Source organism: Vulpes vulpes, chromosome 8 (genome assembly GCF_048418805.1).
Source record: "Vulpes vulpes isolate BD-2025 chromosome 8, VulVul3, whole genome shotgun sequence".
Classification (NCBI taxonomy): Eukaryota; Metazoa; Chordata; class Mammalia; order Carnivora; family Canidae; genus Vulpes; species Vulpes vulpes.
The window spans coordinates 2,486,286-2,499,960 of NC_132787.1; the positions used below are offsets into that span (position 1 = coordinate 2,486,286).

General features: G+C 53.4%; 1 protein-coding gene across 1 annotated transcript; it reads left to right on the forward strand.

The window, feature by feature from the left end:
* The first annotated feature begins 971 nt into the window (after nt 1-971).
* LOC112921005 (keratin, type II cytoskeletal 73) lies at nt 972-11,393 on the forward strand. Its single transcript, XM_026000043.2, has 9 exons — nt 972-1,503; nt 2,945-3,159; nt 3,936-3,996; nt 4,645-4,740; nt 5,413-5,577; nt 8,086-8,211; nt 8,604-8,824; nt 9,792-9,826; nt 10,569-11,393. Exons 1-9 carry the CDS (start codon nt 1,057-1,059, stop codon nt 10,823-10,825), a joined length of 1,623 nt encoding a protein of 540 aa, XP_025855828.2. The 5' UTR covers nt 972-1,056; the 3' UTR covers nt 10,826-11,393.
* The last annotated feature ends 2,282 nt before the right edge of the window (nt 11,394-13,675 follow it).

Consider the following 13,675-nt stretch of genomic DNA (forward strand, 5'->3'; position numbering starts at 1 on the left):
GAATTGTGAGCTAGGCTTCTGTGTTTATGACCCCAGAGACTGGCACAGTACCTGGGACAGAGTCAGCCCTTAACAGAAGGCTCTTAAGTGAAAGATGGATGAAAGAATGCACAGGTCAGTGGACAGATGGGCAAATACAACCTTCATTGCTCTGTATGTGGGGTCAGAAGACCAGCCTAGAGAGCCTCAATGTTGAGGCCTTCATCTTATTGGGTGTTTGCATCCTCTGGGATTCATACAAAAAGAGGGCTCGTGAAATATTTGCTGTCCTCAGCTCTCTGAGCCTTTGTTTTCCCCTTTGTGAAATGTGGATTATCATACTGCTCCCTAGGCTGACAGAGTGCATTAAGCAAGCTTTGGTGTGCAAGGAGCTCTTGCAATGCTGTAAAGTGCTATACTAGTGTCGGCTATCATGTCTGGTGGTATTTCAAGGTCAAGGGAGAGGTGGTGGGAGAGCACAAGAACAAAGAAGTTGGTGTGTGCTGGGCAGCCCGGGTGCACAGGGGAGCAGAAGAGCTGTCTGGGAGGGCAGAGCAGAGGCCCTGGATTCCTGTCTCCAGGAGCCCTGGGAAGCCAGTCTACAGAGCCTTTTCCTAACCACATAAAAGCAGTTTAGCCCGGGTCCTTGATCTGATGCTGGTAGAGTCCTGAGATCTCTCACAGATGAGGCTGTCAATTAAAGGTCTTCCTCTGCAGCCCTGCAATGCAGCCTCCCCACTCCCTGCGGAAGGGCAATTGAGGCTGTGACAAATCTCTCAGCCAAGATCTTTCCAGGGATAATTTGGCCAGCCTAATTATCCCATGTTAATTAGATAAGACTCAAATTACATGAGCAAGGCTTGCAAGCCCAGCATTTTGGAGGTTTTCAAGTTATTTACCTGGTGTCTCTGATTTTGCTGGGAGAAAATGATTTCTTGCTCCCAGGCAAACTAAACCCACAAATTAGGGCAGTGGCTCCCTCCTGAACCTATAAAGGGGGAGCCTGTGATTGTAGGCTGGTCAATTGCATCTCAGCTAAGGGTTAGCATCTTATTCCATCTCTCTGGCCTCCCCAGCATGAATCGCCAATTCACCTACAAGTCGGGAGCTGCCTCCAAGGGGGGCTTCAGCGGCTGCTCGGCAGTGCTCTCCGGGGGCAGCTCATCCTCCTACCGGGCAGGGGGCAAAGGGCTCAGTGGAGGCTTTGGAAGCCGGAGCCTCTACAGCCTGGGGGGCACCAGGAGCATCTCCCTCAACATGGCCAGCAGCAGTGGGCGGGTGGGTGGCTATGGGTTTGGTCGAGGCCGGGCCAGTGGCTTTGCTGGGAGCATGTTTGGCAGCGTGGCCCTGGGGCCCGTGTGCCCGTCTGTGTGCCCTCCGGGGGGCATCCATCAGGTCACCGTCAACAAGAACCTCCTGGCCCCCCTCAACGTGGAGCTGGACCCCGAGATCCAGAAAGTGCGCACCCAGGAGCGGGAGCAGATCAAGGCTCTGAACAACAAGTTCGCCTCCTTCATCGACAAGGTGGGACTTTTTGGAGCAAGCCAAACCTAGAGCCTCTTCCTTCCTCTGCCTTTACTGCCCTCAGGGACATCCCTGTCTGAAGCAGAGGAAAACCGGACACTCCCCAGGCTGCAGACACAGTGAGGACAGAGCAGGAAAGAAACTGGACAAACCTGAAATCAGTGCTGACGGATCGGGGGTGGTCAGAGGGGCAGGAAGAGCCAGGGAGCTTGGTGTGAGAAGGTTTCCAGGAGGCAGGGCAAGTGGTTTCAAAGGTAGAAGTAGGAGAGTAAGTCTGTGCAACTTGGAAGCTGGACAAAGGAGAGCTCCGTGGCAGCCTAGGATATCTATAAAGCCATGAGACTCCGTTTCTCCTCTCCTGGGACCTAGACCAGCTCAAATTCTGGTTGAAAAACAGACTCAAAGCCTATATATAATACACCCGATATATAAGGTGAGGCAGATGGGGATCAGTGAGGCACTAGCCCTGTGGTCTTCGAATGTGCTCCTGGAACTAGCAGCATAGGATCACCTGGGCACTTGTAGAGATGCACATTAGGGACCCAGAGTTCCCGGGTGAGGGTGATGTCCCCTTGAGTTTGAGAACCCCTGAGGAAGAAAGGGGTAGCAGGGCCTTGGAAATAGAGACTTGCTGAGCACAGGGGAGCAGGGGAAGCCCACTAGGGTGACAGTGAGTGGGGTAGCAAAGCATGAATGGGGGTGGACGGGGGTGGGGAAAGGAGGCCTGGGGAGAGGGAGCCGTCCCGTGTAGTGTGGTAGACTTGCTCGGAGAATGGGGAGAACTTGGCTTTGCACAAATGTCAGGTGAGCGGTGACAGAGGGGAACGAGGGGGTGTGCACATTGCAAGGGTTCGACCCTGCAGGTGATGTGGAACCCCCAGAGTGTTTTGAGCAAGGGAATGGCTTGGTATTTGCAGGCTGCAACTTGGGAATGCTGGTTGTTCCCCGGGGAGAAATGCTCTGAAGTCAGAGAGTCAGACATGAAAGCCACATAGGAAGGCCCAAGACCCCCAGTCGGCTAAGTGCCTGCCCCTGGCTGGGCTGGTAGATGCCACGACGGAGGCCCGGACACCGGGCCCTGGTCAGGGGCACCCAGGAGTGTGAAGGCCAGGACAGACCAGCTCAGGTGGCTAAGGACTTGCCTCAGAGAGGTGGCCCAGGCTGCCCGTGGGCACTGGCCCAGGCAGACTTAGACTGGTGAGGAGGCGACAGGTCTGAGCAGCAGGAAATGAAGATGATGAGGCCTTGCCTGATCTTAGAGGCTGTCCCCAGAAAGAGAGCCTCAGGCAGACAAAGGGCCCTGGGCAGGGGCAGGGGGTATTTTCCAAGGGCTGAGGCTTACCCTGTAAGCTAACGTAGCATAGGACAACACAGCCACTGTCCAGGAAAGGAAAGCACGCAGCCTCCCTATAGACCGAGTACCTGTTGATTTGGGTCCCAGGTGCGGTTCCTGGAGCAGCAGAACCAGGTGCTGGAGACCAAGTGGGAGCTGCTGCAGCAGCTGGATGTGAACAACTGCAAGAACAACCTGGAGCCCATCCTCGAGGGCTACATCAGCAACCTGCGGAAGCAGCTGGAGACGCTGTCCGGGGACAGGGTGCGGCTGGACTCGGAGCTGAGGAGCATGCGGGACGTGGTGGAGGACTACAAGAAGAGGTGGGCAGGACCTCATGTCTAGGCTGACTGGCCTGCTAGAGCTGGGCCTTCCCTGCAGGCACTGGGCTTGGGTGAGAGTAGCCCATCCTGAGTTCCCCTACCTGGGGCAAGATGAGGGCCCTCTCTGGGTGGCCGGGCAGTCTGGACAGTGGATAGTCAGTCTCTCAGGCAGCGGCAGGGCTGTTCTGGCAAGTGGCCACCTCCTTGGTGCACTCCCTCCTGCTCTCCACTGGAGAGAGCCTCTCAGCTCCTAAGCTTGCTCAGTGGGTCCCCAAGTTCCAAGGAACCATTCTCCCCCCACCTCAACCCAGCAGGGGAGGGAGTTGGAGTTTCTCTCATCCCCCTCAGGTCATGGCATTGGGGAAATGCCCCCTCTTCCTGTCCTGGGAGATAGTTCTGGCTTCCTTAAGAGTCATGTGTTGAGATGGGGTAACGTTATTAGCACGAGTGTCAGGCAGCTGGAGTGACACAAGAATCATGGCTGAAAGGGGCAGCAGCATGTTCCTGTGATTTGGACACTTCATGGGAAGAGGAAGAACGAACTTACTCTCCAGGGATCAGGAGAAACCCAAATCCCAAATCATCTGGTCCCCTGGCTTGGGAAGATGTTGCTTTCAAGCCCTGTCTATGGCACTGGCCAAGTAGTCCTAGTGAGTTGGACAGATTTGCAAAGATACAGACTAATACCTGCTAAAAGGTACATAGTGTGGGCATCTATTCTCTGCTTTCACGATGAGGACACACACGCACATTACTCAGGTGATGCTTTCCTGCAGGTATGAGGAGGAGATTAACAAGCGCACAACTGCCGAGAATGAATTTGTGGTGCTCAAGAAGGTGAGGAGGTGGGGGGTGCTGGTGCATGGCCCCCCGTCACCCAGGTGGGGGAGTGTGGAGGGCAGGGTGGGGAACAGAGAGGAGACTGAGGTCTGTGCTCCTTGTAGGAAGGCTGGGAGCTCAAGTGCAGAGGAGGACGGAGGGTTGTGCTGCTTGGGACGTCTTGGGACACCTTGATGTTTCCCTAGAATATATCACCTTGTCAGCTCTTAATATTTGCTGTGAATGGGCAGGAGCCTGGATATGGGTAGTCAGTGCCCAGGTTGTGTCCACATTGGCTTGGGAAACAGGACAGGCTTTGAGCGGGGCTGCAGGTTTGCCTTCCAACTCTGCCTGTCTCTGGCAAAGCGCCATGGCTGCCCTGGGCCCTGACTGCAGAATGAGCCCCGTGTGCAAGGTAGAGCTCTCTCCTATACCCCCTTTAAGAAATAGAAGCAGTAACACGGTTCCAGTTTGGATGGGTGCAGACGACTTCTAGAGGCTCGCAGTGAACCTTGGGTGGAAGTTATATTCCTGCCCTCTGGGTCTCGACACCATTCCCTGGAGGCAGCTAGCCAGTCTTAGTGTTGGTGCTCAGATGCCAGTTCCTGGGAGACGTCAGTCTGGACTTGAAGAATGGCAATGCCAGGGGTCTTTGGATTCCTTTAGGATGTGGATGCAGCTTACATGAGCAAGGTGGAGCTTCAGGCCAAGGTGGATGCCCTGGATGGAGAAATCAAGTTCTTCAAATGCCTGTATGAGGGGGTAAGGCTCCATCCTCCCAGCTCTGTCTTCTGGAAGGACAGACGTGTGAATGAGTGGTTGGTTACTCATTCCTTTAAGAGCCCAGGAGATCTCCAGCATTTGGATGCTGGCAGCCAAATGATGTGTGCACCATCGGTCCCAGCCTGGCCTCCAGATGTCCTGGTCTTACTTCCATCAGGAAGTCGTGGATCCTTATGAGGTTCCCACTGATCTTCAGCCAAGGACATTCTCATTTCTCCCTGTCTTTTCCCTACCGCTTGGGTGTCTCCCTGGGTCTTGAGCAAGAATCTCCAGGGGTAGAGGTGAGGAGTCTTCACACCCTTCCTACTGCCTCTGACCATCTAGCTGCAGGTCTGAGCCTATTGGCCAAGCATATGTCAGCTCCCATGTCCTTAGGGTCTCTTATTTGGTGGCCGGGCTGTTTCCCCACTACTTCCTTTACTCCTGACCTGTCTCAAGGGACAGACAGATGAGCTATTTTCTTCCTTAACTGCTTCAAACTCATTCAACAGTTTTCAGATGTGGTATTGAGACATTTGGGCTGGGGGGCTTTGGGGAATACAGCTTGCCTCCATTTGGGAGAATCTGGGGGATATGCTAGGAAAGGGCCATCACCTTGGCCCCTTCCTCTGCCCACAAAAAGCATTTCATGTCTCCTTCTTTCCCATGTAGGAGATCGCTCAGATCCAGTCCCACATCAGTGACACATCTGTCATCCTGTCCATGGACAACAATCGGGACCTGAACTTGGACAGCATCATTGCTGAGGTCCGTGCTCAGTATGAGGAGATCGCCTTGAAGAGCAAGGCTGAGGCTGAGGCGCTGTACCAGACTAAGGTGGGCTGCATACCTCTCTAGAGTCCATGGCCTGCCATGGCCCACACATTTATCGGAGCACAGCACTGTCCTGGTCACTGGGGGAAGCCCAAAGGGAGAAGATGAAACTCTTAGACTGACCCACTTAGACTGAGGCAGCCATCGAAGGACACCCACAGCTGAGTGCAAATGAATGTGGCACAGAGTCCTGGATGCCGAGGAGACAGAGGTTAGGGGACCAGGTGGGGCAGGTCAGGACTGACTTCCTGGAGACAGGGTTTTAAACTGAGTCTGAGAGGGAGGAAAACACGGGTAGTTAGCATCTCAACTCCTCATTAATTACAATAAATTAGGGGGTCTCTTGAGTGTGATCTGAGATCAGGTAATTCCTACCTTTCATTCAAGTCCAACTGCAAGAATAAAGGGGGAGTATGAGTCCCTTAGATCTTAACTCCTCTAATGGGTCGTGGGTGGGGAAATAATTCTTTAGATAATTCGGTTTCTCAGATCAAGATGGCAACTTCCTAATTGTTCCATGCTGTTTATCGGGTTCCTTCTCAGGGGAGATTCACACACTTGAGGACTTATGTTGTCCCTCCCCCTGCCTTCATGCCACCACAGGGACAGAAGGATGTGGCCAGCAGGGGTGGGAGGAAGGGAGGCTTTCGAGGTTCAGGCAACAACAAAAGCCAGGATTCTTGATAAAAGTTCCAACCCAAGTTCATACCCAAGTCTCCAGTTCCCACCTCCCTACATGTGACTGAGGCAAGCTGGGATCAGGGACGGCCATGTGGCCCAGCCACTCTGGATTGTCAGTGGCTAGTGCTTAACCCCAGGCTCCTTCCAGAAGAATTAGGCAGGTCTGCACAGACATAATTTTTGGAATATTTGCTGTTCGGGGTTATCCACACCTGCATGTCTCCATCTGGAGGTAAGCACTTATTGACCAGAGTTTCTAGTTCTAGCAATAGAATTATGAGGTCTTATTATTATTATTCCCCTTTGAAAGGGTGGGGGTGTCAGTAACTTGCCAAGCTCACTTAGCTGGTAAGCGATGGAGCTGGATTGGAATCTAGGTGACTGCCAATTTTACGGTGTTTAGACAAAAGATTAGGACACGACTCTGGTAAGAAGCATTTATAGTGAGGGTTTGGGGTGGGCTGGGAGCAGAACAGAGAAGGATGCTTTCCTATTTGCTTCAAAAGGAGACTGTTTGGTGTCAGAACTGGGGAAGTTAGTGCCCCCCTCCCTGTTGGTGTGTAGGGAGGGCCATCCTGCTCATACAGCCTCACAGAGAAGCAGGAAAAGACCACCTGTCCTGCCCCAGTGTTTATCATCCCAAGATTAGCACCAAAGATAAAGCACAGAGGCATAGTGAGAATCCCCCCGCTCTGCCTTCCAGGGGATCTGGTATCTTTAAGAGGAATCCTAAATGTAGGGCCTTGTTAGGGTCAGATATAACAACCTGCAAGGCCAAGCACCAGGGACATAGAGAAGCAGTGCACGGCCATCAGAGTTCTGAATGTCACACTTTTCCAAGTTCCTCTTAAGCCAGATTTTGGGGCAGAACTAAAATACTCTTTGACTGTTTGCTGGGTGACATCAAAGGCAGACGTGATCCCAAAACTTAGACGACCTCAAATTCATGGCTAGTGGTGTTGAATCCGCCATCACCACCATGACACACACACACACACACACACACACACACACACACACACACACTATTCTTCATGCCCAGAAAGACTTCCTGTAGCCTAGGGCCCAGGTGAGCTATGAAGGGGAGGAAGTCACAGAGAAGACAGGTCCCTGCCATCCAGTCATGCTAAGTCTGATAGGAAAGACACAGAAAGGCCTACTTGTAGTACAATGTGGTAAGATCTATGGACTGGGGTGCCAGGAGCTATGGAAACGGAAGTACGCCCAACTGAGAGATCAAGGAAGGCCTCGTGGAGGAAGTGACTCTGCCCTGGCTGAGTTGGAACTAGCTGAGGAAAAAGAAAAAAAAAAGGATGGTGAAGGGTTTTCCAGGTGGAGGTAGCAGTTCTTGCAAAGACTCAGAAACTTGAGAGCACAGGGGCATTTGGGGAACAGGAACTGTTTGGCACAGGTGTAGAAAGAAGTAGACGAAGGGCAGGGGCAATGGAAAACAAATCTAGAGAGACTGGTGGATGCCAACCCTCCAAGCACCTTGCTGCTCTGCTCATGGTTTGAATTTGACCTTGACTCGGAAGGGCTATGGGTGGAGGAGCATCATCCCTGGAGTTGAGTGTTATAAAGTGGCAACGTGGAGAGTAGAAGGCTTTCATGTGTTTTTATGACCAAGTCTAACCGTCAGTGAGAGAGCTGTGCTTAATGCAAACAAATAAACCCAATGAGCAGAAGGTTGAGTGGGAGCCTGTTGACAGCCTGGTGAGGTAGGGGACCCCCACCCACCTCTGTCACACTCTGAAGACAAAGGCACAGTCTGCCAGGCTGAGCTCAGCCAGGCCCTGAGTCAAGGTCTCTGCTTCGTCCCTGTCCCCCTAGTTCCAGGAGCTCCAGCTAGCGGCCGGTCGGCATGGAGATGACCTCAAACATACCAAGAACGAGATCTCCGAACTGACTCGCCTTATCCAAAGGCTGCGCTCGGAGATTGAGAGTGTGAAGAAGCAGGTGAGGGGGCTTCGGGGCGTCCTGGCTCATTCGCAAGGGAGGAGCGCGCTGCCTGGCCCACGTAGCTCCCCTGGGCCCCTCTCTCACTCTTGGTCCTCCGTCTCAGAGCCCACGTTCTCCAGTGGAGCCCCTGATCTCACCCCCACCCTTACCTCCCATCTGAAGTCTGGAACAACTGGAAGAGTCTTTCAGAACCCAAGTAGCTGAGAGTAACAATCCTCCCTGACTCATGTTGACTCATGTGACTCCATCACCATGGATGTGGCTTTGCTTTAGGAAGTGGGGCCAGACTGAGGAGGGTCCGACCACAGTGAGCATGTTGGGGTGAGGGGTGAAGTGAGGCCCAGAGGGCCCTAGAACTCAGGGGAAAATGCTACCTCCTGCCCCCTCAGTGCTCCAACCTGGAGACGGCCATCGCCGACGCCGAGCAGCGGGGCGACTGTGCCCTGAAGGACGCCCGGGCCAAGCTGGACGAGCTGGAGGCCGCCCTGCACCAGGCCAAGGAGGAGCTGGCCCGGATGCTGCGCGAGTACCAGGAGCTCATGAGCACGAAGCTGTCCCTGGACATCGAGATCGCGACCTACCGCAAGCTGCTGGAGGGCGAGGAGTGCAGGTGGGTCATGGGAGGGGTCTTAGAAGCTTACAGCTGGAAGAACTTTTGGTATCTTCTGACTCAGTTTCCCAGAGTGTGGGAGGGTTGCTGCAGGGCCTGAAGATACGTTTGAGGTCACCCAGAAACATAGCTTTAAAGGGCATCCGGTCAGTTACTGAGATAGCAACTCCTGTACGGAAGGCCTGTGACTTTCCAGACCACAGCGGGGAGAAAGCCTCAGCGGGGTGCTGGTGTGTCTTTAAGCCGCTCTGACCTTGCAAATACCCCTATTATTGATAAGAGACAGTTGATCCCAGGTTCAGAGCCTCTGGCAGACAACAATACCCAGGCAAAAAAATTTTAAATTGCTTTATTTTCATTATATTTATTTTTATTGCTGTTTGTTCTTTCTTTTTTTGTTCGGGTAATGTTGGCTTTCTATTCACCCTGGTGATTTTCTTTTTAAGAAAAATGCATTTTTTTTGTTATAAAAGGCAGAGTCAATGAGAAGTCCTAAATATATAACAGTGTGAGCCATAGATGCTCATAGCAACGATCGGAAGGGTGGTGCGCGAAGCATCGGAGTGTGGAAAACCTCATTCTAACGGAGCATCCTTGTATCCCCGAGACACATGGGGAGAAGTTACTGGTCCTAAAACCAGACAGTTCATTCCTTAAGGGCAACTTCCGATGCTGATATTTCCACACGTGTGTTTATTTATTCTGGTGCTAGCCTTGCAGGAATGAAGAAATGGGATAAAGAGAAACCCAGAGGAGGGCCCCCGAGGGGTGTTGTTGGGGGGCCCCAGGTTTGCAAGTTGGCACATCTCGGAAGTGGGACGAGTGGCCTGGGGCGGGAGGGGGGTGAGCAGAGGCCTCTGGCCAGCTGAAGGGGCTCGTGGAGGCTGGACTGCTGACGTCAAGCTGTAGTGTGGGGAACTCGGATGCCACGCACCAGAGGTTCACCTGCACTTTCCTCTCTGCACAGGATGTCTGGAGAATACACCAACGCCGTGAGCATCTGTGAGTATTTCACGCCTCTGCGGGGTCTTTGTAGGCCGTCAGTGAACACAAGTGGGTGCCTGCCACCAGGCCCCCGGGGAGCAGCCTGGGCTTTCCCCGGGGGATCACCACGGCCACAACTGCCTTGCTTGCTGAGACCCGTTGCGTCTTCCCATCACATCCCAGCTTCCCATCACATTCTGATCCTTCACATGGGCCCCTTCCCCAGAAATCTCACCTCTGCTGGGATGGAACTCCCAGCCCACGCTCTCCTGCAGGCCGTGAGCCTCCTGAGTCCACCTCCTGGCCGGGAGGGGGGACCTGCACGCAGCTGGCTGCACACCCCCCCGTTCGTGCTAGCTCCACAGCGCCCAGGCCGGGCTCCTTCCAGACACACCAGCAAATCCTTCCTAAATCGAGCAATCAGGAGATCCTTTGAAAAAAAAAAAACAATTAGGAATGTATTCTAAAGTTAAATGCAAGAACTATTGGCTTATGTGATGCTCTGGGAGGAAGCTCTTGCTGCTCCTGTTTGTTCAAAGAATGAGGAGGTGCCCGATCTGGGGACCCCGGGGGATCTGGCCTATTGTTTCCAGAGCTTGAGCTGCTCAGGCACCGAGCCCATTAGAGTCCGCAGCTGACTTGAAGGGTTCGCTTGAGACGGAGTCGTCTGTGCTGGTTGCGGCTGGGAGGCCGGAGGGCACTTGGGGTCACTCCCAGCTGGGGACACGCACACTTACGGCTCCTCCGTCCACCCCCACAGCGGTCATCAGCAGCACCCCGGCGGGCACCGCGGGCACCGGGGCCGGCTTCGGTTTCGGCGGCGCTGGCAGCTACGGTTACCGGCCCAGCTCGGTCTCCGGGGGCTACGGCGTGCTGTCCGGGGGCTGTGTCACCGGCAGTGGCAACTGCAGCCCCCGTGGGGAGTCCAAAACCAGGCTGGGGAGTGCGAGCGAGTTCAAGGACCCCCAGGGGAAGACCTCCGCTCTGAGCTCCCCCGCCAAGAAAACCACAAGATAAAAAAAAAAAAAAGAAGAAGAAGAAGAAGAAGCCCATTTCCCAGCTGTCCACCTCGCCCTGCTTTTCCTCCGGACGCCCTTCCCTGGGAAAACTCCTGTCTCACCTTCATCCTGCTCTCCTCCTTGCTTCTCTTCGCCACTGACATTCCTCTCCTCCACCTCCCGCCTTAGTGTTTGTTAATCTAGAATCGGGATTCCTGCCCATCCTTGTGCGTCCATACCCAGAGACCCCCCACCTCAGTCTCCCCTTCCTGCAGCGCTGCCAGCAATGATGGCCTGGACCTCGCCCCGGCCTGCAGGCCTCCCCCAGAGGAAGCTTCCTCTCAGCGGGGACCCCCTTCTCACCCCGGCTTAGGAGGTTATTTGACCATATGCTCCACGGGTGAGACGCCAGGTGATGGGTTATATCTTGCGGGCCCCCTGCGTGTATGGAGGGCTGGGGGTAGCCCTGGGGGTTGGTCCCATTCATGAAGGGATGTGCCCTCAGTATGTACATCCTTGTCTCGTTCGGGCTTTATCTCCCTGCTTCCCGTGTCTCACCAATAAACTTAATAAAACTCATGAAGGACCAGGCTGCTTCTCTCTCCTAAGGTGAAGGGATCCTCACCTCAGGCCACACCTCTTCCATATGTGGACTCAATGACCTAGAGTCCGGGGCATCGAGCTCCGGGGTGCTCCACAGCACCCCCAAAGCATCTTTTAATCTGAGGGAAAGAGATCCTTGCATGGACCGCAGGATCGCCCTGGATTTTGTGAGACTCGGGATTCGGCTCTGACCCCATCCCCAGCAGGTCACCCTTGAGGCAGGCCTGTCTCAGTCTTGCGCAGCACGGAGATTATCGGCAGGGAGCGGGGGGCACCACTTCCCGTGGCAGGATGCAAAGCTGGAGCAGAGGCAGCAGGAAGCCAGTTCTGGAAAGCTTGGGGCTCAAGCTACGGCTATGTACTGTTCCCTGGGAAAAGGCCCAAGTAGAGTCTCTAAAGTAGCAAGCCATGTCCCCTTGGTCTGTGGTGAAGTGGATGTCTGAGTGTGTGAGTCGTGTTGACGCACGGGGCCATCCCTGGGACCCACGCCGCCCAGCTTCCCAAGCACTCTTGCGCCGAAAGACGACTGCCGGGTTCCCAGGCTACGACGATGCTGTCAGGATGCAAAGAGCCAGGGAGAGGCTGCATTCAGGGTGGGACTCACAGGTGCATCTGACCAGGGTCACTATGGGTCCAGGGGGTCCTAGAGCTCAAGTCAATGGCTCTGAATTCAGGCTCAGACCCTGCAACTAACCGGGGATCACCAGCAAAGCTCTCAAGACTCTCAAGTCTCATTTCTTTAGCTGTAAAACAGGCAGGCTGATGACCGGGCATGATTGTGAGGCCCACATGGGGTGACACAAACACGGCCCATGCAACGGCTGGTGCAAAGTTCATACTCAATAAATGTCAGTGGAAAGAGACTCTTGTCCTCAAATCTTTTTGCTTCGAAAACTTGACTAAATCTGTTCACTTAAAAGAGGTGTCTCGTGCTGGCGAAGCAATTCACAAGCTCCAAACTTTAAAGAGACCATCTCATAAACTATACGCCAGTTTATTTATTGCCCAAAGGAGAACTGGACGGTGGAATGACTCGTCTCAGGGATCACATGCTTGGGGCCAGTAAAAAAAAAAAAAAAAAATTGTGGTCAGTTCGATGATTTGAGTACCTTGCATGTATCTGGCACATGTTGGTGTTGGGCATATAGAGACATGCAAACCTGGCTCTCGCCCTGGGTGGTGGCATAGCCGTAACCAATGTAAGTGTAACATGAGGTGCTGACAACCAGAGAGGATACAGAGATAGCACACCAGAGAGTGAGGGGCTCCGGGGAGCTCAGGGGAGGCTGCCGGGGGAGGCAGCAGGTGCAGAGTTGTCAGAGGATGGAATTTACTGGGTAGACACGAGGAGGGAGTGGGCATTGTGGCCGGAAGCACTAGCAGGGTGAAAACGGGTCCTGACTGCAGGAGGGTGAAGGCACAGGCTGGAGGAGGCCCAGCAAGTGGAGAGGATGTCTCTCCAGGGGCGCCTGGGGAGAGGGAGGCGGGTGGCAGCCACATCATGAAGGTCCTTTCAATCTGCTATGGAGGGGACGCACGCGGCTCAGTTGGTTAAGTGTCTGACTCTTGATCTCAGCTCAAGTCTTTTTATTTTTTTAAGATTTTATTTATTTATTCATGAAAGACACACAGAGAGAGGCAGAGACACAGGCAGAGGGAGAAGCAGGCTCCATGCACCGGGAGCCCGATGCAGGGGCTCAATCCCGGGTCTCCAGGATCACACCCTGGGCCCAAGGCAGACGCCCAACTGCTGAGCCACCCAGGTGCCCCTCAGTTCAAATCTTGATCTCAAGGTCTTGATCTCAGGGTCGTGAGTTCAAACCCCATGCTGGGCTCCATGTGGAGTGTGGAGACTACTTAAAAAAAAAAATCTGCAATGGAGTTGGCATTCTATGCTGTAGTGTTTGTGGGAGAAGCAAACCCTTTGGGTGTCAGATGGATCCAACTTTGAGGCCTCCTCTGTCACTCACTGACTGTGTGACTAAGGCAAAATGCTTCTGCTCCATGAGCTTCAGATTCTTCATCGGTCAAAACTTAATAATAGAAATCCTTGTATAAAGTTGTCATAAGAATTAAATTCAATGAAAGTAGGCACAAGAATTATTTAATTCATACCTGGCACATAGTATGGGCTCGGCAGATAGTTGCTCTTATATCACTGTTATTATTAATGCTCTTCGTATTACGAGAATAGACTGTTCTTTCTTTTTTTTTTTTTCTTTCTTTCTTTCTTTCTTTCTTTTTTTTTTTTTTTTTTAGACTGTTC

Excerpts from the sequence above, each read along its gene's own strand:
- LOC112921005 (XM_026000043.2), top strand. The coding sequence starts at position 1,057 with ATGAATCGCCAATTCACCTACAAGTCGGGAGCTGCCTCCAAGGGGGGC. Across the intron at positions 5,578-8,085 it reads AGGCGCTGTACCAGACTAAG|TTCCAGGAGCTCCAGCTAGC; the intron begins GTGGGCTGCATA and ends CTGTCCCCCTAG. Across the intron at positions 9,827-10,568 it reads CACCAACGCCGTGAGCATCT|CGGTCATCAGCAGCACCCCG; the intron begins GTGAGTATTTCA and ends CCACCCCCACAG.